The 25,189-nt window shown below is 32.8% G+C and overlaps 1 protein-coding gene across 1 annotated transcript; it reads left to right on the top strand.

Moving 5' to 3' along the window:
• The first annotated feature begins 4,984 nt into the window (after nt 1-4,984).
• On the top strand, nt 4,985-24,099 carry LOC139529893 (2'-5'-oligoadenylate synthase 1-like). The gene is made up of 7 exons (XM_071325851.1): nt 4,985-5,040; nt 8,867-9,035; nt 10,680-10,819; nt 11,640-11,758; nt 18,904-19,085; nt 21,791-21,978; nt 22,664-24,099. Exons 1-7 carry the CDS (start codon nt 5,024-5,026, stop codon nt 22,830-22,832), a joined length of 984 nt encoding a protein of 327 aa, XP_071181952.1. The 5' UTR covers nt 4,985-5,023; the 3' UTR covers nt 22,833-24,099.
• The last annotated feature ends 1,090 nt before the right edge of the window (nt 24,100-25,189 follow it).

Genomic DNA, 25,189 nt, shown 5'->3' with positions numbered 1-25,189 from the left:
TTGTAGTTTGTAAAGGTAAGAGTACGTATCAGTAACATGAGGTCTCTGAAAATATTTGTTTTTACAAAAACGGTTTCTTAAATAGTTTCGTGTGGTTATGGTGTATACTTAAGACTTCTGTAATAATGGAATAAATTCATTAATAAAGATATCATGACGAGTACATAATCTTGAATGATGATTACATAATCTCGAATGATGATGACGATGATTGCGTCTATGCCAAGGACACTAGTTAAAACAATGCATTGCATTCTCCGTTCTGCATGACGAAAAATATACAGATAATATACAATTAAGCATTGGTTGTCGCATTCAAGAATCCATTTGTATTTTTGTGTTGTTGATTGACTAGTGTTGGAGGTGAAAATGCTAGTCATATCTGATATATGTTTGAACTCTTAACGAAAGAAATAAATGTTGATAATAAAACAATGTCATTGCTGTGAAATGCTATTTTATTCAATCCGCAAAGGTTCATTTTTTGTTATTTGATTTTGCCATGTGATTATGGACTTTCCCAATTGATCTTCCTCTAAGTTCAGTATTTTTGTGATTTTACTTTTTTCTATAATACAAGTCAGAAATATGACAGTATTTATGCATTTGTTTGATGTGTTTTATCTTTTAGTTTTTCCATTTGATAAGTGACTTTCCGTTTTGAATTTTCCTCGGAGATCATCATTTGATTAAAAACTCAAAGCTCATCGTAACTCCAGAAGGAGTATGGTTTTAAGTTCAATTACTGGAAAAATGAGTATTGGTAAACATAGTTTAATATTTTTTGAAGTTATATTTAAAAAATAGTGCAGTGCTGTTCAAAGAAATGAAAGTTCTAAATGTGTTAGTGCTGAATTGTTCGTATAAAATTGAGAATGGAAATGGGGAATGTGTCAAAGAGACAACAACCCGACCAAATAAAAAACAACAACAGCAGAGGGTCACCAACAGGTCTTCAATGTAGCGAGAAATTCCCGCACCCGGAGGCGTTCTTCAGCTGGCCCCTAAACAAATATATACTAGTCCAGTGATAATGAACGCCATACTAATTTCCAAATTGTACACAAGAAACTAAAATTAAAATAATACAAGACTAACAAAGGCCAGAGGCTCCTGACTTGGGACAGGCGCAAAAATGCGGCGGGGTTAAACATGTTTGTGAGATCTCAACCCTCCCCCTATACCTCTAACCAATGTAGTAAAGTAAACGCATAACAATACGCACATTAAAATTCAGTTCAAGAGAAATCCGAGTCTGATGTCAGAAGATGTAACCAAAGAAAATAAACAAAATGACAATAATACATAAATAACAACAGACTACTAGCTGTTAACTGACATGCCAGCTCCAGACTTCAATTAAACTGACTGAAAGATTATGATTTCATCATATGAACATCAGGCACAATCCTTCCCGTTAGGGGTTTAGTATCATACCATCATAACATATATGAGAAGAACATAACCCGTGTCATGCCAACAACTGTATTTTAGAATAAATGTGTTTAGTTCCGATGCAAAGACCTTATCAGTGACTCAATATTAACGCCAAAATATGCAATCTTTAATGACTTGACAACAGTATCGTAATTGTATGCAGATGAGCTTTATCGTCCGTGATGAAACAGCTAGATCTATCGAAGTATCCTATAGATATAGGACGATATTCTAAGCTGTTTACCAAATCTGAAGATCATGCGACAACTGGTATACCAGACGACAACGTATCATCATGGTGTCTGTATTGAAAGAAATGCAATTTTTCCTATCTTTGAAAATATTTTCTTTTAACATTCTTGACGCCTACATTCCTGGATATTTTCCGATGGTAAATGGTCTTTATTATGTTATTTCATTAAAAATCGCCCTTGTATTGCGTTCCTTAGCCAAAACCCTGATTCAGTATAGCTTTTTTCCATAATCATTCAGTCTTGTCGCGTTTGTTAAAGTCTCCTCTGTAGTTAATGTTCCTCACCTGTCACTTTAATCTGTTATTTTCTTCAACTTATTCACTTATCACATAGACAGGTTTGTTTGTTCTTTTCTTGTAACATTTATGCATACACACGTTTTTTATTTTTGGTACTGTACCTTAAGTGTTACAAATCTGTTTGTTTCAGTTCCATTATTTTCTTTGCTGTCTTGAAGGCACATACGTAATTGATCAAATTTGCTGACGACGACAGTTGCAATTGAGCGCTCATGTCTGCAGGTAAACAATCTGCGATTCTTCAGTTATTTTATTATGCCCAATTTATGCGCATTATTCTCTCTGGTCTGTGCGTCCGTCCGTTCGTCCGTCTGTTCGTTCGTTCGTTCGTCCGTCCGTCTGTCCCGCTTCAGGTTAAAGTGTTTGGTCGAGTTAGTTTTTGATGAAGTTGAAGTCCAATCAACTTGAAACTTAGTAAACATGTTCCCTATGATATAATCTTTTCAATTTTAATGCCAAATTAGAGATTTATCCCATTTTCACGGTCTACTGAACATAGAAAATGAAAGTGCGGATGGGGCATCCGTGTACTTAGGACACATTGTTGTTGTTATTTTATTGACTTTTACGGAATGCACTTCAACTGTATGACAATGCGTGTTTGTTGAATGCTTTGTCTAATATTTTCCCATATATTCTTTATCAAGAGTGTCACCAGATAACCATGATTTATAAGATTGAATAACTGACGTTGCCATCAGATACAATACGTGACAATACTTCATAGCGACAGCTACCGTTTCAGTAGCCTTGGTCGATCAGAGTGGCCACATCAGTAACGATAAAAGTTTTGAATAAGAATGTTATGGTGCAAAGCACACACATCTAATTAGCTTAAAGCACTGTGATTTCTTGTTTCTTTTAATAGTTATTCTGCTGTTATACAAACAGATAAAACAGACAAATACAAAGTATCAAATACATATATACATTTGTATGTTTGTTTTGTATAAACTTTATTAAAGAATGCTGAACAATTATTTAAGGAGGTAGACCTAGGTAAAGGGAAATAACTCTTAAAATCATCAGTACGTTTGTGTCAACCGTTTTCATAAATATATTCTAAGCTTCTAGGTTACATAGATTATTCCCAATCTGTTTCAGGTAAATGCTTGAAAAACATTGATGAAACTTGACTTTAACAAACACATAACTGATTTAAAGAGTTATCTCCCTGAACCAAGGTCTACCACCTTAAATCAACATTTAATATAATAAAACTGATACTACCGTAGTGAAATATCCGATGCAGTATACTATAAAATATGTAATAAAACAATAGTGACAAAAACAGTGAAATCCAAATAACTTTTGCAGAAAATCAGTTCAAAAGGACAACTACACATTATTTCAAGCAATTCTATCATAATTATGAGTATGAAGGCTTTCTGAAATATTATCAGAGGAATTGTGTTCACAGAGTATTATTGTGTTCGTAAGATAGGTAAAACAAATGCTGAAACGACATATTTGACGACAAAATATCCTGTCTTATATGTCACTGTGTGCCGTATGATCGTAGAAGAGTGGTGTTCCCGAAGTTATATTGTGCATATAGTCAAAAACACAACTTAGATCAAAGTCCCATAATAAGTTTGCACAAATTATTTAACAACATGCTGGTGAAGCTTGGTCAACTAGACACTAACATCATTCCTATCAATTGTGAATATTTTCTATCAAAGTCTCAAAATAGTTCCGGTAATGAGTTCACAAGTAGTGATTTTGATAGGATTATGAAAATACTAAAAGACCAGTACCTGCTCTACAAATTGTCAAATCAAAATGAATTGATGGTACATTATGGTCAACTAGAAATAAATGGTTATCAAACATGACACAACTGATAAAGCAAAAAAAAAAATAACTAATAAAAAAAAACTAACAAAGAATCGGGGCGTTGAATAACAGTATAAATCAAAGTTAAATTATATATACGAGAATCGTATAATCTCTGTAAGAAGTTATACCTGGTGCATCAACAGAGTACGCCAAACCTAAAATGTTACACTTTGATATCGAACAAAATTGGTTCATTTACATTTATAAAGACGGCTATTCCGTAATCCGGAAACACATGCAGCGTTTTGCGTTGATTGACCGTTAAACGTATACATTGTCTCGATTTAATACTATCATCTATCTATTTATATATTAATACATCACACCAAATATAATCATTTGAATACAGTATGGCTTATATCTGTATATTTTTGTTCTCACAAGAGCTATCTGTGTTTTTCAAGCAGTTTCAATTTATAGCACTTCAATCCGTTCTTTTGTTGTGTGATTTTCTAATACATCAAATACTGGTCGAGTGAATTTGTATCACGTGCTACTCTTTAACAATTATTTTTAAAAAAGGAAGTGAGCAATTAATCATAATAGTTTGGATTTATGATTTTGTTGCCCAAAAAAATACCTAGTGAATTTTTAATTGAATGTCAAGGAACTTCTCAAATTGATACTGTAGTGGTAGGTACAAAATGAAATTAGACTTTAAATATCAAGAAGTAAATGAAACGGTGACATACATTTTCCTAAATTTTACCAGGTAAGCAGCAATTAGCTATCATTAAATAATTTGCTTTTCATTTCATTTCAAATATTGAAAAAAAAGTCTCTGGTCCATGTATTGTACTTACTTTATTTTTTCATAAATCTTATAATTTAGTAAAAACAATTGCTGCGCTTCATAGAGTAAATAAATAGTTACGAGGATGTTAGTCTAAATGTATTCATGACAAAGCTTATTTAATGAATTGTTATTGAAATACTATATCATCTCCCCCGTTATGATTGGAAATTGAATGGCAAGTTATTGTTTAAATTTTAAGTCTTAGATAATAAGATTGATCATGTAAAGTATTACTCTATAATTTTCTATCAAATATCTGATTTGTAACTCGATATCGATGTTTTAATGTACAATTGAAGTCTAGTGTTACATCTGACATACACCTAGGTTTGACAATTTTACCTGTTATGTCTGTTTGTATCGATTACACATCATTGTCAAAATAATCGAATTTGATGCGACTGTCATACAAGTGAGTGGTTAATTTAGTTATGAAACAAGGTTTATTCCACCAATTTCTACAAAAAACATCATTTTACCAAGTCAAGAACATGACAGTTGTTAACAATTAATGTGATTTGTTTGAACTTTTGATTTTGCCTTTGATTAGGGACTTTCCGTTTTGAATTTTCCTCGCAGTTCAGATTTTTTGTGATTTAACTTTATACATCATATACATCACTAAGCAAAGAGTTATTCATTTCAATTGCTCAGATAGATTAAGATATAAGACAAAGTTCTGATATCCTGTATTGAAACAAGGTTTATCATTTCATGTGCTCAAACATGATTAAATATACAACGGACTATTGTTGAAAAATGTATATTGCCCATTACGTGTTATATTGATTTGTGTTTTATATCGTATCTTTTTAATCATATTTTGCTGCCATATGCTGATATCATATTCTAAACGGCAGAATTTCGAAATTGAAGCTGTTTCTTAAACTTAAATCTGACGTCAAATTTTGGCACGAATTGAGGACTTCTTGTAGTTCATAACAAACAAGGACAGATGCATCATTCGTTAAAAATCTCTTTATCATTTGCAAATGTTTTTTTTTCAAAGGTTGATGAAATATGCATGTTCATCTTGTGTCAAGTTATTTTAATTGAATTACTATCAAAAGTGTATTTTCAATTATAAGATGTTCCGATCATATTCACTTTTTGGGGAAATGATACGGGGAGTAACTTTTTTTGGTTTTATTGATAAATACGATAATGAAAGTAGATTTTCTGAAATTCACAGAAATATTGATGTGACATTAATTGGATTTTTTTAAAAGTGACGTGGACATTTTCCATTGCATCCGAACAGGTAAGCTAGGATAAGGATTAAAAGCAAGTGTCATTTAAATGATACAGTCATAAAACAGATAGTGAAGGCAAATTTCTTTTATCTTACTAGCTAAGAATTTTGAGTAAAAGCACATAATCGTCCCTTTTTTCAACAATATGGTAGAGTTTTTGACTTTTTCACATTTCCTTGATTTTCTTCAACTAGATTCCAAGACTTAAATATTAAATCTATCTATCTTAAGGTGGCTAGGGTGTCTTAATTAGAATTGATAGAATTTTTTAAAAGCTTGTCAAAATGATGTTTTATCGTGCTTGTTTTCAAAATTATATTAAAAAGTATGGGTCACCGGACTTTTTTTTAACGCTACAGGTTGTGCAAAAAAGTCAGATTTTGTACAGATTATGCATGGAAAATCAAATTTTGTGTGATAAAAAGAAAGCGTACTGTTAGAACTTTAAGATAAAATGTGAGAAAATTGCTCGTATAACATGCTTTCAGATAAGAAAAAGAAAAAAGTGGGGTCACCGAACTTATTTTTTTGCTACATATCAAAACAGGTAAATCCTTACACTTTCTATTATAAAAATTACTTTATCTAAGTTATCTCCCTTTATTTGGCAAAGTTAAAAAATCTAATCAAACACACACAAGGTGTTTTGGAGAAATTACAGCTGTAATTATGATAAAACACACAATTCTATATATTTATTTCGAAAGTCTTTTACATAAACTACATACAACTCTCAAAATTGGCACATTTCATTAAATATCTAGACCAAAGTTATATGCTTCTTCAAAATCCAAGATGGAGGAAGACAACCGAGCCACCTTAAATGTGTTTATGGATATATATATATCTCAACTTGTACGATTCGCTCGTGTATGTAACAATGTTTTAGATTTTAACGAGAGAAATTTATGTATTACTGAAAAATTATTACACCAGGGTTTTCGATATCACAAACTAGTCAAAACATTTACTAAATTTTATCATCGGTATAAAGACATCATTCGTAAATATAGCTCAACATGCAGACTTCTAATACGTTCAGGTATTTCACATCCAATTTTTTATGGAAATATTCTTTATAAAGCACAAAGGTGTCAGTATTCACCTCAGAAACTTACAAAACCTTTGAATAGACTTATTAAGAAGGGATATAATTACGATACTGTTGTCAAGTCATTAAAGATTGCATATTTTGGCGTTAATATTGAGTCACTGATAAGGTCTTTGCATCGGAACTAAACACATTTATTCTAAAAACAGTTGTTGGCATGACACGGGTTATGTTCTTCTCATATATGTTATGATGGTATGATACTAAACCCCTAACGGGAAGGATTGTGCCTGATGTTCATATGATGAAATCATAATCTTTCAGTCAGTTTAATTGAAGTCTGGAGCTGGCATGTCAGTTAACTGCTAGTAGTCTGTTGTTATTTATGTATTATTGTCATTTTGTTTATTTTCTTTGGTTACATCTTCTGACATCAGACTCGGACTTCTCTTGAACTGAATTCTAATGTGCGTATTGTTATGCGTTTACTTTTCTACATTGGTTAGAGGTATAGGGGGAGGGTTGAGATCTCACAAACATGTTTAACCCCGCCGCATTTTTGCGCCTGTCCCAAGTCAGGAGACTCTAGCCTTTGTTAGTCTTGTATTATTTTAATTTTAGTTTCTTGTGTACAATTTGGAAATTAGTATGGTGTTCATTTTCACTGGACTAGTATATATTTGTTTAGGGGCCAGCTGAGGGACGCCTCCGGGTGCGGGAGTTTCTCGCTACATTGAAGACCTGTTGGTGACCCTCTGTTGTTGTTTTTTATTTGGTCGGGTTGTTGTCTCTTTGACACATTCCTCATTTCCATTCTCAATCTTATCTATATTAATCTTTGAACTGAAGGAATTAATTTGTCTAATTTTCAGGAGTACGGGTTGCTAAAATTTAATGCGTGGGTTGTTTGTTCTGTTGTTAGTATATCGTCTCATACGTTAAAAAATAGACATACAACAGTTTCTAGAATTTTTTGTTGACCTCTTAACAATACACGAAGTATTTTGATGGAAGCATTTGATAAAAAATAGTTTATCGTTTATTTTTAAATGTGGTTAAGTATGAAGCTACGCATTTTTGGATCTCTTTGAGTTATTAACATTTATTGATAAGCGGCTGTTCAATGTTAATTTCATTGCAAGACATGTAAATTTTAGGGAAACATATGCAAAATACAAATCTAAATAAGCAATACAGATTTCAAATTTCAATTTGACTCTTGTTTCAAAATCAATGAGATTTGATAAAGACGCCTGCTTTTACAGTAGTATAAGTTTTATGTGGTATATGTTATCTGTATAAGTAAAAATATATACAACTCGTCTAAACATCATCACAACAATGTTAGATCTGTAAATTTGCTTTTGCAAATTTTTGGTTCTTCCCTCGCCGGGATTCGAACCCATGCTACTGTGATATCGTGACACCAAATCGCCTGCACGGCAGCCGTCCCGCTAAACCACACGACCACCTGGGCTCTCAAAAAAAGAGCTTTCGCTGGCCGTGTGTTACCTTTCTTCGTCAGTTTTAATCTAGCGGCGTACTACAGTACATGATATATAAGGCATGAAGATGTTATTGTTACAGATCAGCTAAATTATCTGTAGTAAAGGATCCTACAAATTAATGTAATATACAGTCACAGAAAATAATTATATTTATAAGTACGTCTGAGTCAGTGACAACTATACAACAGATGTATCCATCAGATCGCCATCAATGATGGTGATACATGGCTGTGTACATAATGTATATACAACTCGTCTAAAAATCAACCCAACAATGTTAGATCTGTACATTTGCTTTCGCAAATTTTTGGTTCTTCCCTCGCCGGGATTCGAACCCATATAATTTGAAACCATAATTTATACTTAAATTGCAATGCTGACATGTTGATAAAATCAGTATATTAATCAGTTTTGCTTTTTTTGCAGACCAATGGATTTCAAAGGAATCGAACCAGATGAATCCCTCTCTTGTTTTATCGATCGCGTTGTGAATCCGGATGCCGAATATCTTACACAATGTGGAAAGACTATTGATGAAGTAGCAAAGGTCTTGAAGTCTAGTGAATTTGATTATAAAGTGATGCGTACCATCAAGGTATAGTCTAATAATTTAGTTTTCTGTTGAAATCTTCGTAGAAAAAAATGTAAACCGAATGTTTTCATTAATTAAATTATACTAATGTCCCAGTTGTTTTTTGAAACAACTCATCAAGAAATGTTATGCGTCGTTACATGATAATTAATCATTGCAATACTTTCAATCAAGGAAGATAAATAAAACTTATCCTAAAGAGGGACGAAAGATACCAAAGGGACAGTCAAACTCATAAATCTAAACAAACTGACAACGCCATGGCTAAAAATGAAAAAAAACAAACAGAAAAACAATAGTAAACATGACACAACATAAAAAACTAAAGAATAAACAACACGAACCCCACCAAAAACTAGGGGTGATCTCAGGTGCTCCGGAAGGGTAAGCAGACCCTGCTCCATATGTGGCACCCGTCGTGTTGCTTAAAATATCACATCTGCAATACAATTTGTGAATTATAGAAAAAACTAAAAAGTTAGTTCTCATTTCTCAAATAAATAGTATCCGGCAAGATCAGTCCTACAATCGGTGCTTTTAACAAGCAATATGTGGATCTAACAAGCTGTACTCGTTGGGAAAAGAACGCATTTCATAACAGATTTATTTTTAAATAAAGTATATGTTACAGTTCTATTACTAAATAAGCTCATCATAGAATATCACATCTGCAATGCAATTTGTGAATTATAGAAAAAACTAAAAAGTTAGTTCTCATTTCTCAAATAAATAGTATCCGGCAAGATCAGTCCTAAAATCGGTGCTTTTAACAAGCAATATGTGGATCTAACAAGCTGTACTCGTTGGGAAAAGAACGCATTTCATAACAGATTTATTTTTAAATAAAGTATATGTTACAGTTCTATTACTAAATAAGCTCATCATAGAATATCACATCTGCAATACAATTTGTGAATTATAGAAAAAACTAAAAAGTTAGTTCACATTTCTCAAATAAATAGTATCCGGCAAGATCAGTCCTAAAATCGGTGCTTTTAACAAGCAATATGTCGATCTAACAAGCTGTACTCGTTGGGAAAAGAACGTATTTTATAACAGATTTATTTTCAAATAAAGTATATGTTACAGTTCTATTACTAAATAAGCTCATCATAGAATATCACATCTGCAATACAATTTGTGAATTATAGAAAAAACTAAAAAGTTAGTTCACATTTCTCAAATAAATAGTATCCGGCAAGATCAGTCCTAAAATCGGTGCTTTTAACAAGCAGTATGTGGATCTAACAAGCTGTACTCGTTGGGAAAAGAACGCATTTTATAACAGATTTATTTTTAAATAAAGTATGTGTTACAGTTCTATAACAAAATAAGCTCATCATAGATACCAGGATTAAATTGTGCACCTACTCCAAATGCGCGATTCGTCTACAAAAGACTCATCAGTGACGATCGAATCCAACAAAGTTGAAAAGGCCAAATAAAGTATGAAGTTGAAGAGCACTGAGGAACAAAAATTCGGAAAAGTTTTGCCAATAAAGCTAAGGTAATATATTCTGAGATAGAAAAGCCTGAGTATTTCAAAAGGTTGAAAAGTTTTGTAAACAGTTTTATGTCTGTAGATCAATCAAGCTTGCGTTTTTGTAATTTCCAGTTTTTTGCACAATGTTCATTTTAATCTTTAAGGGAGGATCCATCGGGAAAGGAACTGCAGTTCGTGGGCTTTCAGATGTGGATCTTATATTTCCAATATCCGACATCACCACTGTAGAAGCTCTTAAGCAGAAAATGGCCGGAATGAAAGATGCAATTCAGAGTCTTCTTAAGTGAGCATAATTAAGCTATACTGTTTAATTAAAGTAATAATAAAACTAATTTTTGACTCTTTACATTGAATAATCCGCGAAGCGGATTATGTAAAATGTGAAGAGTCAAAAATTAGTTTTATGGTTCAATAAAATCAAAATAAATTATTGCCATTCATTATAAATAAATTTCTATCAAAAATAAGGCTCAAAGAACTTTTTATATTATTTATCTTGACAATAACAACGTACACACATGTTGGCGTATGAATACACAACGTCAGAGTGGGCGTGTCGCCATCAAAATTGACAACATTGAAAATAGAACTAATAATTTTAACCAATCAGAAGACAGTAAATACACAAAATTTATTTATATATGAATACAATTAACACCCTAATGCTGAAAACGTCAACAATACACAACACAGAAACTACAGACTTAGCAACACCAACCCCACCAAAACCTAGAGGTGATGTATGGTACTACTTTATGAATGTTTGAAATTGTTTATTCCGTAACTAATGTCGTATTTTAAGAGTCATAGTTCCTAATAAATTAGGTTTTACAAAACATATGATTGATATCTGTTTGTTTAGTTTCAATATTAGTTGTTGACCTTAAGACAATTTTTTAAAATTAATTTTAATACTATTGCAAATTATCTTCATATTGTGTCATACTCCAAATTTATGTATTTATTCAAATAAACTTCCAAAGAAAACACCATCAGATCACAAACAGAAAATTTCAACATATTCTTAGTTACAAATATTTTTATACTATACAATAAATGGTTGATCTTCGTAAATTTTCTATGTTTTCCCGTTCTTCTTCTAGGTCCAAGTTCACGGTTAAAAGATGGCAAAACACGACATGGGCTCACAACACTCATATTTTAATTGATGGGTCATTGCAAGAGGTTGATATTATGCCAATTCTCAATATTACAAAAGATCGTAGGTATTTTCTGCATATTATCTATACCATACACGTGTTCAAGGTCAAGTTACAGAAAAAGGGCTCTGTCGCAGATTTTGGTAAATGTTTTACATACTTTGGTTCGTTGATCTTTAACTGAAAGTCGATATTTTCTGAAATATTACCGATTAAATAAAGAAAAGCGTTTTAAAAAGGGTCAATTGTTCTTTAATGTGTCGCTTTATACATTTATAATACCACAACATGTCGAAATAAGGGTAACGTCATCGCATCATAAAGGTGTCGATTTTGAACGCTTTTTACTATATTATAGAATGGTCGATTTACCGATAACAAAGTTGATGAACCTAGTTAAATGAGACAAAATTGTACATTGCAGAAAATCTGCGACAGCTTGTTTACTGTCACTTGACCATTTTATATTTTTGAGGTAGTCCTACATTACGTTACCATGACACACGAGTAGTAATCTAGTTATGCAGATTAAGCTGTTTGTTACCAAAAGTAGAATGATCATAATGATTTTAGAATAAATACCTGATTTAAAGAGATAACATACCCTACATTCCTTGGTTTTTTTTTTTGTGCAGTGAAAATAGAAATGTTTTTATTATGTTCAAACTGCACTTTATTTTTATTTCATTATAAATTTCAGAAAAGTTTGATTCTAGAGATAACTAGTTTTATGCACGATTTATAAACAATAGCACCACTTATGTTTCACTATACATATGAAGTCATACATACAAATTGTAAATATCACCTTACTAAAAAAAATTCAACTTTTATAATAAATGACCTTGAAATCTAATATAGACCTAACCGTAAGATGGTTATGGCGTAAATAAGTTGTTCCGTGTATACAAAGTTTTGTTTTGAAATATATATCAATAGCTCACAAGTAAGATAAATCAAAAATTTAATCGACCGAAATACTTCACGTCTAATTTTGGTCTTATTTTGAAGATAGATATAATACCCTTGATTAAGGCATGTTGTAGAATGCCAAAGGGGTGTAGATTTTTTTTTATAACTGTGGTCAAAAGTCAAAAGGTAGAATTTTAAAAAATCGCAATTTTTTGACATTTTGGACAATTTCTCGATGCTCCCTATTCTATGGAAGTAGTTATCAAAGGTACCAGGATTATAATTTAGTACGCCAGACGCGCGTTTCGTCTACATAAGTACACAAGCATGCTCTTAGGATTTTGCATAAATTCAGCTTGTAAATATTTATGCCATTTTGACAAACATTAGTGATGTGTACCCCAACATCAAACATGGAAGAAAATGATTAAGATTATTTTTATCTATACAATTTATCGATAAAAAACAATTATATTTAAAATTCTGCTTTGCAATAATATATGACAACATATAAAGATCCTTTTTTGGAAAGTTTTGTAAACAAGCCATAAAGAACAAGGGAGATGTAAGTACCGTATAGTTAACACCAAATCAATGGTTCGATGGAAACAAATGATGAATTTCATTATTACTTTTTTAAACCCAAAAGAATGTAGCTATAAAAAATAGTCTTGATGTATAAATGATAGCATGATCACGATAGCTTATGATAATAAGTCAACCAGTGCGAGAGTAATTAAAAAATAATTGGTGCGAGCGTTACTTTATTGTAGATTTAACATGGGTAGGCATTATATTCGTGATTATCTTTGCCCGAGCAATAGTGAGGGCTAAAATAACACGAATATAATGCCTTCCCATGTTAAAACTACAAAAAAATATAGCTTGTATCAATTATTTCGATTCTGATTAGGACAAGTAAGGTAATTTATATGTCCAATGTGTAAAGCGTATATGAAGGCTCTTCCATGAACCTCCCTTTTTGTTTGTAAACAAACAAACGACTGGCAATGTGATTTTTTTTAAAGGGAGGAGTAATGAACAGCCATCATGAACATGAACAGCCAGCATAAACGGTTGTCGTATCTAGGTCAAATATGTCAACTTCGAATTGCAACTCATAACAGTCATGATAAATGAATTAGTAACAACATGTGCAACATTTGAATTTGATAAAATTCATTATTCTGCAGTAGTCAATATACGCATGAATAGAATATTTTTTTTTGGATTTAGAGCATGGGTTTATTCACAAAGCGAAAGAAACACATCATATTAGAAAAGCGTTTTGAAAATGTGTGTCCCCATTTTTATTAAACAACGCAAACAATAAAATCAAGAACAGACCTCTGACCTTTACCGATCTTTAAGCCCGATATATACCGTAACAACACGATACACAGAGATTATGATAAAAATGAAGATATTTGTGTATATTTCAGTATTATTTGACATCATTATGCATTGTCCATTTGAAAAGTACTGGAAAGTTAACACAAAAATGTATCGATTCGGTGTCATGTTATACTTCTAAAATATTCGATAAAGTATCCAGTTGGTACAAGCCTACCAACCACGTCAAGGTCGGAGATCACTGGTATTTGTTTTTATATTATTTAAATTTTTTTTTTTTTTTTTTTTTTTTTTTTTTAAATTATTTTAATCGGAATTTTCAAGAGAGAAAAAAGACACTAGTAGCCAATACTTGAAATATTGGGCTTAAGAATACATACTTAAATCCTCATACTCATCGTTGCAATCTCCTAAAACAGTCCACGAGTAAGCTGGATTTTACAATCAACACTGGGCTGAAAACCACAAATGTTTGTGCATGACAAGTTTTGTTGAAAACATACACACGATTTGTCACACATAGTTTTGCCTTTACATCTGAAAACAAGGTCCTGTAAATAATCAGAAGATATTGGCCCTTCAAAATATACTGGAACTATGGAGCTATTCCCCATTGTCTATCCATATTCTAGAGGTGATCTGGGTGGTGGTTTGGTGGTTTGGCGATATTGGCATTCACCCAAACGTACACTTGGAAGGAAACTCTAAACATGGGTTTTCTAAAAGACGCATCTGAAGGAAGAAGTCTAACTACGGAAGTATCCTTAGATAGCTCTGACCATCACCATGTACTGATTGAGCCTTGCAAAATCTGCCACAATGTTAATTAGTGATTTGGGATATTCTTTAATGTTGAATGGATCTGTCATATTATTTTGAACATGCACAATGAGATCATTCACTTGCTGCTCGTTGCGTTTCGTCACTGTCGATCTATTCTCTTCTAGATTTTCTTATGAGCCCAGAGCAACACCAGACCTTTTCCTCATCTCAGAAGCGCACCTTGCAAGAGTGTGCCTAGTAAAAGTACATCACAGAAGAGCAGATTTTAGCGTGATCAGCCCTTCTCTACCGCCACTTCCCTTCGAATCCTTTATTATAGACTTTTCTGTTGCCATATCACTCCATATGCCATGGTGTCAACCTGACATAATTTGTCTTGTTTGCAATAAAGAAATATGGCAACATAAAAGACACGGATTGGAGATGTGTAGTCCCATCTCCATCCCGTTCTGCTCTGGCATTCATAAGCATAACTTCTACGGATCATAAAAACATTTCCCAAAATTTTAAAGTTGAAGTTGCTATATTAAAAAAACTCTCAAAACTCAAAATCTGTTCCCTAAAAAGACTTAAAAATTCAGAGAGATCTACTACGTTTGTATTAAGGTCACTGCATGCATCATGACAATTCAGCATTGTTTCCCAGAATTATTTGTCTATGTTAACACCACTGAAAAAAATCATAAACCATAGTGCCATTACAGTTTTATTCGCTAGTGTGTAAGCTCTAACACCGTGGTTTAACTATTTGCCTAAAGGTATCTGATCTACAGTACATCCTGCGTATGCACCTGAATCGGTCAACAAATCACGAAACCCATATTTTGCCTATTGCTTAAATGTTACACGAAACCATGTTGGATCTGCCTAGTCTCACATCGTGCGAGTGAAAAATCTGAGGCAAAGATAACTTTACTTGATGGGTAATGGCATGAAGCTATTGATCAAAAGTCTGCATTTGGTTATTCTGGCATACGGCCTTTGACATTTCTAGGCATTTCAGCATTGTCGTATACACTGTGGCCATGTCAGCAGGTTTTGCGTCTATGATTGGCCGATATACATCGGCGACATGAACTGTTTTTCGGTCGGAATGTCTTTTACGGAATGTCTTTTACGGAAGCTTGTCCAAAAAGGAATTACTTGTTTGATCATTTTGAAAACACTGGTTGCTTTACAATGTCGCGTGTAAGTGATCGTAGCAATACCCGAGCCATATCAGCAACGTCACATATATTGGTTGACTGCATGGTTCGGTACATCTAGGCGGACCTTCTTTAGGTTTACAGAAAGGCAAACATGACAAAGAGTAGAAGAACATGTCACACATATTTAAAATCGTCCAATTCACTTATTGTATATGATCATACGATAGGAAAGTCTGATGTCAATAAAAGTTGATACACTACTCTTTCATCTGATAACAACCTTGTAATGATATCTTCATTCGTGAGAATTGATTAAAAGCGTTCCAATGTTTGAAAATGAAAAAATATACATTCGCAATTCAACAAAAAAATGCACCGTGGTAAAACTCTACGACTGAGCTCAAAAGTATAATGTTTACTCCGTGAGGTATATCGGTCCATTTAACTGTTTAAATAAGCGACTTTTTCTGATTTGTCACTCCACTATTAGATGGACAAGACCGAGAACGAGAAAATGTCGCATTAGTTTATATTAAACCCAACACAATTTGGATATACTTTTGACGTTTTAAACAGCGAATATAGAATACTTGCACTTTTCGCATCCGGGGATTGGTATATTAAACAAATATCAACGCTAATGAAATTGCGTCCTCAGTAGATAGAATAGTTATCAAAGGTACCAGGCTTATAATGTAATACGCCAGATGCGCGCTTCTTTTGCATAAGACTCATCAGTGACGCCCAGATCAAAAAAGTTATAAAGCCAAACAAGTACAAAGTTGAAGAGCATTGAGGAACCAAAATTCCAAAAAAGTTGTGCCAAATACGGCTAAGGTAATCTGTGCCTTGGATAAGAACATCCTTAGTATTTCAAAACTAGAGGCTCTAAAGAGCCTGTGTTACTCACCTTGGTCTATGTGCATATTAAACAAAGGGCACAGATGTATTCATGACAAAATTGTGTTTTGGAGATGGTGATGTGTTTGTAGATCTTACTTTACTGAACAATCTAGCTACTTACAATTTTCTCTATCTATAATAAACTTGGCCTTTTATATACAGAGAAAAATATTTTGTAAAAATTTACAAAAATTTACCAAATTAATGAAAATTGTTAAAAATTGACTATCAAGGGCAATAACTCCTTAAGGGGTCAATTAAACATTTTGAACATGTTGACTTATTTTTAGATCTTACTTTGCTGAACATTATTGCTGTTCACAGTTTATCTCTATTTATAATAGTATTCAAGATATTAACAAAAAACGGCAAAATTTCTTAACAAAAAAATTAGTAGTACATGTAGGATTTGCTCTAAATGCTTTGGTTTCAGCGTTAAAAGCTCTTAAAGGGTCAACTGACCATTTTGGTCATGTTTACTTATTTGTAGATCTTACTTTCATGAACATTATTGCTGTTAAATGTCATCTCTATCTTTATTATATTCAAGATAATAACCTAAAACAGCAAAATGTCCTTAAAATTACCAATTCAGGGGCAGCAACCCAACAACCGGTTGTCCGATTCATCTGAAAAGTTCAGAGCAGATAGATGCTGACTTGCTTAACAATTTTACCACTGTCAGATTTACTCTAAATGCTTTGGTTTAAGAGTTATAAGCCAAAATCTACTTTTTACCCCTATGTTCTATTTTTAGTCATGGCGGCCATCTTGGTTGGTTGGCCTGATCACCACACACATTTTGTAAACAAGATACCACAATGATGATTGTGGCCATGTTTTATCAAATTTGGCCCAGTATTTTCAGAGAGGAAGATTTTCGTAAAAGTTAACAACGGACGACATACGACGGACGACAGACGACAGACTACGGACGACGACGGACGCGAAGTGATGAGAGGGCCAGGTGTGCTAAAAACCATATTCCTGTAAACAGGAAATTTATAAAATTAACCAAATATTTGTTATTCATGTCCACACCGAAGTGCTGACTATGAGGCTGGTGGCATCGACCCAGTGGTGTAAATAGTTATCAAAGGTATCAGTCTTATAATTTGATACGCCAAACGCGAGTTTCGTCTACATAAGACTCATCAGTGACGCTCAGATCAAATTAGTTATAAAGCTAAACAAATACAAAGTTAAAGGGCATTGTTGACCCAAAATTCAAAAAAAGTTGTGACCTTAAATAAAAAATTTAAAAACAACCAACTAAATAGCCGGTCTTGAACATGAAAACAAAAGCAAAAAAAAAAGGCCACAACATTGTTTCCTACTAGCGTTATTTGCGAAATTGTAGGGTATTCCTTTCATTTTAAAGAAGTAATTGTTACATATTCATGTATAACTTAAAATAAACTCAAATTATAAAACATGAGTGATGAATTGAAGAATTTTAGGGTTTGATAGTCATTTTGCTTAGTTTCTTTTGTTACCTATTCTGACATCGGACATCTTCTTTTGAACTATTTTTTACTATGCGTACTGCTGTGTGTTAGTTTTTCTACATTGGCAAGAGGTATATGGGGAGGGGTTACGATCTCACAAAACATGTTTAACCCGCAGCATTCTGTGCCTGTCCAAGGTCAGTTGCCTCTTGCCTTGTTAGGCTTGTATGATTTTTGATTTTTGTTCATTTATATATCTCAGAATTAAGTATGAAGACCATTATCACTGAAATAGTACACATTTTTATTAAAGGGTCTGATGAAGCACGCCTCTGGGTGCGGGTTGCTTTGTTGAAGACCCTTTTGTAGCCTTCGGCTGTGTTCTGCTCTTTGGTCAGGTTGTTGTCTCTTTGACACATTCCCTATTTCCATTCTTAATTCTGCTTACATGTATCCACCAATGTAAAGTTGTATTAAAGTAACATTATGTTAATAAACTCGAAAATAAACAATTACTATGGGTTACACGATCTCAAATATAGAATGTTATTCAAATGTAAAAAATATTCAGACATGTATTACTTCATACTGTCCTATGCATTTTAATCAACCCCTGTATATTTTGCCGGAGTAAAGATATTTTGTTTGTCAATTTCATAGCCAGCAATTTAAATGATGATGAAATTAAGTCGATACATGCTGAAATGAGTAAAACTGGTGATACAGAAAGAGGATATTACAACAGATGCTTGAGACCACTTCAAATAAAATTTATTGGAAACCACAAGGAGAAAATAAAAAGAGTTATAAGGCTGATTAAGTACTGGATTAAAACGAATGATGTAAGTTATATAGTGAACAGCTTTCTAAACATTTTCTGGTATATGCAGGTAGATTTTTGAAGCACAATAAAGAAAAAAAAATCAAAGTAAATACAATTGCACACTTTTACATAAGTAAATCATAATGTCTTCTTGTCTGGCCCGATTTTGTGTTGTTATGTTGGTATACCGACTTTTACCAAAAAATATGTAAATGCAATTGCTGAAAAATGAAAATAATCATCATAGTAATCATCATATTTAGTATAAGACAACGTCTTAAAATGATTTATAGTTGATCTAAGTGTGAGTTGCTGCAGGTGTTTACAGGTTTATAAAGTTTATAAGCACACAATTAGCAAAAACCAAAAAGCACATTTATATATCACATAAAATATTCTTTATAAAGCACAAAGGTGTCAGTTTTCACCTCAAAAACTAACAAAACCTTTGAATAGACTTATTAAGAAGGGATATATTTTCGATACTGTTGTCAGGTCATTAAAGATTGCATATTTTGGCGTTAATATTGATTCACTTATAGGGTCTTTGCATCGGAACTAAATACATTTATTCAAAAACCAGTTCTTGGCATGACACGGGTTATGTTCTTCTAATACAATGTATATGTTATGATGGTATGATACTAAACCCCTAACAGGAAGGATTGTGCCTGATGTTCATATGATGGAATCATAATCTTTCAGTCAGTTTAATTGAAGTCTGGAGCTGGCATGTCAGTTAACTGCTAGTAGTCTGTTGTTATTTATGTTTTATTGTCATTTTGTTTATTTTCTTTGGTTACATCTTCTGACATCAAACTCGGACTTCTCTTGAACTGAATTTTAATGTGCGTATTGTTATGTGTTTACTTTTCTACATTGGCTAGAGGTATAGGGGGAGGGTTGAGATCTCACAAACATGTTTAACCCCGCCGCATTTTTGCGCCTGTCCCAAGTCAGGAGCCTCTGGCCTTTGTTAGTCTTGTATTATTTTAATTTTAGTTTCTTGTGTACAATTTGGAAATTAGTATGGCGTTCATTATCACTGAACTAGTATATATTTGTTTAGGGGCCAGCTGAAGGACGCCTCCGGGTGCGGGAATTTCTAGCTACATTGAAGACCTGTTGGTGACATTCTGCTGTTGTTTTTTTCTATGGTCGGGTTGTTGTCTCTTTGGTACATTCCCCATTTCCATTCTCAATTTTACATGTAGATTTATGTATTTATTAATTAGATTCTAGATGCAATACACTTTTTTATATAAGCCAATCGTTCTTTTGTTTTTCGGACTGTACCCTACATTGAATAACCTTTGCTATGCATATAACATTCGAAATGCGAAAACGTCTCAATCTGGAATAGGAAATAATCGGTAGAATGATGGATTAGACAGCTAGCCTAATCTGGTATCAAAAGATCTTTTAAAAAATGCGAAATTATTTCGCTTTAAATTTGAGACACAGCTATCTTTTATCGATCAACAAATTTGTGGTGTAAACCATAAAGCTTAATATGAAATGTCGATTCCACTATGTTTTCCGTTTAATTGCTAAATGAAGGACGAAAGATACCAGAGGGACAGTCAAACTCATAAATCGAAAATAAACTGACAACGCCATAGCTAAAAATGAAAAGGAAAAAAGAGCATTTTGTTTTTGTGTCATGAGTACTATACTGTGAGCGTAACGTATCAATTAGGATAGGTAAACCTGAAACAAATTGTAAGAGGGTACGTTACTGCTGGTAAATGATTGATTGACAATTTGACATACTAGTACTTATCCCCTATACCCTAAATTTGTCCCCATCAAACCATTGATGTCAGCGTCATATTTTTCTACTGAGCAAGATATTGCGATATCTCGTTACTTCCTCACAGTACTAGTAGCCATGCAAGCTATGTTATGCAAGTAGGTTTGCATACTCTTCAATTGCATTCGATTGTTTTGTTGAAGAGGACAATATATTTTAATGTGCAGGTCAACAGAATAAATTAAGACCAAAAACGTCTGAACTATCGGAATTCAATCTCTTTACAATTTGTTCAAAATGATAGAAGGAGTTAATACTGGAGGATTAAATGGTTAAAAGTAGGGATGTCATCGATATATGAGTATCTCTCGATATGGTACAGAGTATCAAATACCAAATTAATACTAAAATAATAGGTTTCCTACCAGGACATTGCCCCTTCGTAATATCAGTAATTTTTCTATGGACATCCAAATTTTTTTAATTAATAATTAAAACTGACCAATCATTATAATACGAGATTGTGGTAAATTGTCTTTCAGAATGTCACTGAAATTGTCCGTTTGAAAAAATACGAAGCCACGGGATATATACATGTAAGTGGTTAGCAACACACGAGTGCAGCTTTCCTTCGGTAACATTTTTGACTTTAAAATTTCTAGTCATTTTTGGAACTTCAGTAACGTCACATTATATATTATGTGTTTATGCCTGTACGGCTCGTAGTTACACTACTATACTGTTCATGTCTTACTATCAAATCTAGTATAGAACGATATTGTTTTTGTAAAACAAGGGCTTGTTCTGTTAGTATTTGCTTTTCCTTCTAGAACATCTAAGGTCATCAAAAGTTTTGTATGTGGATCTTCGAAAGTTTATAAAGTTGTCCTTTTTTCGTCTTGGCTTTTCGTCAATAAATTATCATACTCTTAATGCAGGTGTGTACTTGAAATTTTTTTTTTTATTTACAGCACACAATCATTAAGTCGATTGCAGTTGAACTGCTTGTTATTCGATCCTGGGAAGATCTCGAAAAACCAGATTCTGATTCAGAAGAAAAAATATCAAAGAAGGTCTTCGAACACCTAAGAAACTTCGGAAAAATACGTGTATCCTGGTCCACGTATTATGAACCAGCAGATTATCTACATGATATTTCGTAAGTATATGTATTGCAACTGTAACATTTGAAGTGTTGGAATCAACCATGAAATAGAAATGGTGTTTTGTGTAAAAAAACCCGTCATTATAGGAATAGTTAAGTGTTAATGAAAAACAAAATTGGAGGAACAGTCGAAAATCACATTGACAAAAGAACGACCAACGCAAGATAAAAAACCATTCAAAAACGGTCCACATATTTCCTCATCTTAGAGTTAAAGAAAATTTACAAGAGCGATTGTTTAGAAATATGATCTTTTGATTTTCAAGGATAAGACAAGAGACACTTATCGCAATTTTTCAACAACATATTTTAACAGGACTATGACGGACAGTTGGTATTTGAACAAGAATTGCAGACCTTTCCAGTGTACCTGTATCACTCCAAGTTTACATTCGAGATACTGAACCTTTAGTTTTCGGTCTATTGTTGTAGAACTGTGTGGCTTGTTTTGTTCCTTTCCTTAGTACCTCTTTTTGTCATGATATCTTTTTTCCCTTTCTTAGGTGTATGCTTTTTATTCCTTTTATCTCTACACTAGATACACACAATGTAACTAGTCTAAAGTCATTTTAAATACTATATAGTATAATAATGACACAATATGATTAAATGTTTAAGCTACTAGTATGCAATAGAAAACAATAAATAACTATTATGAATACTTTTTTATTTGTTTTAGATCAAAACCATACATACTTGATCCAGTGGACCCTTACAATAACGTAATTAGTGAGATAACAAATCATTATTGTGGAGGTTCACATGTTCCGGAAGCTGACAAGGCAGTAATGAAGCAAGTTAATCGACTTCAAAGTGATGCAGAACGGGCTTTTAACAGTTTTAAATAGTTATGTGGTAGTGTCAGTCATACATAACAGTTTAATATAACATTATTGTACAATTTATTATTTCCAATTTTTAACTTGTTGATATAGATCAGATATTAACCGGATTTAGAGCAATTTCTCACAATTCGATTGGCTGATTTTGTCCTTATCTTTAGTACTTTTTATTATGTCAATTGGAATTATCTCCCTTAAACCATTGACCTAATTATAAGATTTTTTAGGTGTTTTATAGTTCTAATATTTTTCATTTTTCACAGTTTTAGATTAAATATCTAAATATGTTTGGTTGATATTGTCCTTACAATTGAATTTGATTATGATAAAATGCAATATAACAAAATCAGGATAAATTCTTTACACAGTGTGCAATTGTCCTTATACGGAATTATTCGGGTCAGTAAATTTCATAATAGTTTGGGCTTCGCCTCAATCGAAATGAATTTTATTCACCCGGAAAATTCTCGTATTAGGACAACTGCACTGTGTAACTAATATGATCGGGAATGAAAAAGATATCAGTTACATATTATTTTGTGTTTCTATATCATGTATATGAACATGTACCTGATTTAAGAATATTGAACAATTTTTCAATCATCGTTAGTATAATGTGACTAATGCTTTTTAGCAAAATGTCCGACGCTGCAGTGTACAATGGTATATGGTCTACAATGTCGGTAAAATATGGTACAAAACGTAAGCAAAAAATAGTCGAATTCAAATAGTTCTTAGTAAATAATAGGCTATTACAAATAATCTCAAACAATTCTATGTGTGTACGAGTATTGGAAGCTTTCTGTTAAACGGTGTTAGGGAAGTTATGATCACAGGATGGCACTGTGTTGACTTGAGTTATCATTGATTTGTTCATAATTATAAATAAACTGTTTACAAAACTTTTGAATTTTTGAAATACTAAGGATTCTCTACCTCAGGAATAGATTACCATAGCTGTATTTGGCAAAACTTTTAGAAATGTTAGGTCTTCAATGCTTTTCAACTTCATACTTCATTTATGATTTTTAATATTGTTTAATTCGAGCATCACTGATGAGTCTTTTGTAAGCGAAACGCGCGTCTAGTGCAAATACAAAATTTCAACCCTGGTATTTATGATGATTTTATTCAAAAGGGTTAACTGTAACAAATTGTGAAAAATGTCGGTAATTACAGAAGTTGACAAACAATCATACTTTTTGTGAAATAATCGTAGATGAGTTCTGTTCCAAAATTATCATTATGAAAAAATAAAAAACTTCGTACTTTATTTGGCCTTTTTAACTTTTTTGGATTCGAGCGTCACTGGTGAGTCTTTTGTAGATGAAACGCGCGTCTGGCGTTTATACTAAATTTAGTCCTGGTATCTATGATGAGTTTATTTACAACTACTGGGTCGATGCCACTGCTGGTGGAGATTTATTTCCCCGAGGGTATCACAAGCCCAGTTGTCAGCACTTTTTGTGCTGACATGAATTGTCATTGATATGGTTATATTTATAAAATTACTGTTTACAAATTTTTGAATTTTTTGAAATACTAAGGCTTTTCTACCTCAGGCATAGATTACCTGAGCTGTATTTGGCAAAACGTTTAGGAATTTTGGTCCTCAATGCTCTTCAACTTCGTAAATTATTTGGCCTTTTGAACTTTTTTGGATTCGAGCGTCACTGATGAGTCTTTTGTAGACGAAACGCGCGTCTGGCGTATATACTAAATTTAGTCCTGGTATCTATGATGAGTTTATATATAATAAATATGATAAAATATGTAAAAGACCAACCATAAATTTGCAAAAATTCCCTATCAAAATGCCGGTAAAGTGCGGTCAACTACACACTGTTATAGGCAGTCCTTCCAAGTATGGACGATTTCCATCTAACGCTTGGTCTCAAAGAAATTACATTCCCGTGTTTAGTTCACATAGAGTCATTTTAATTTGATATATGAAAGGAGATTCAGACTTATTCCTCCTCTTTTAATTGTAAAATCCAAAGGATGGTATAGTATGGTCTACTAGACATAATTAACAAAATAAATCAACTTCTATTTGTTTCTTCTGCACAAAACACGCAGTATTAAAGAGTGTATAATTTAGGAGTAAAATCAACGACCATAGCATATGGCGAAATTTGGGGTACTTTGCTAATTTGCATAGTGGCCATTTTGCCTTATCATGACGACAGCCATTATACAATATAATTATGTATGCTCCCTTAATATAAATGCCAATATTACAATTCCGACAATGTCGAATCAACAATTTGTCTGCATATAGGTGAATTGTGAAAGTTTTAGGGTTCTGTCTGTACAAATGAAAAATGTCTACTGCCACTGCTTGTGGACGTTTCGTCCCCGAG

Source organism: Mytilus edulis, chromosome 1, assembly GCF_963676685.1.
Source record: "Mytilus edulis chromosome 1, xbMytEdul2.2, whole genome shotgun sequence".
In the NCBI taxonomy this organism is placed as follows: Eukaryota; Metazoa; Mollusca; class Bivalvia; order Mytilida; family Mytilidae; genus Mytilus; species Mytilus edulis.
Note: the sequence above shows the minus strand (reverse complement) of the source record. Positions and strands in the feature narration are given on the sequence as shown.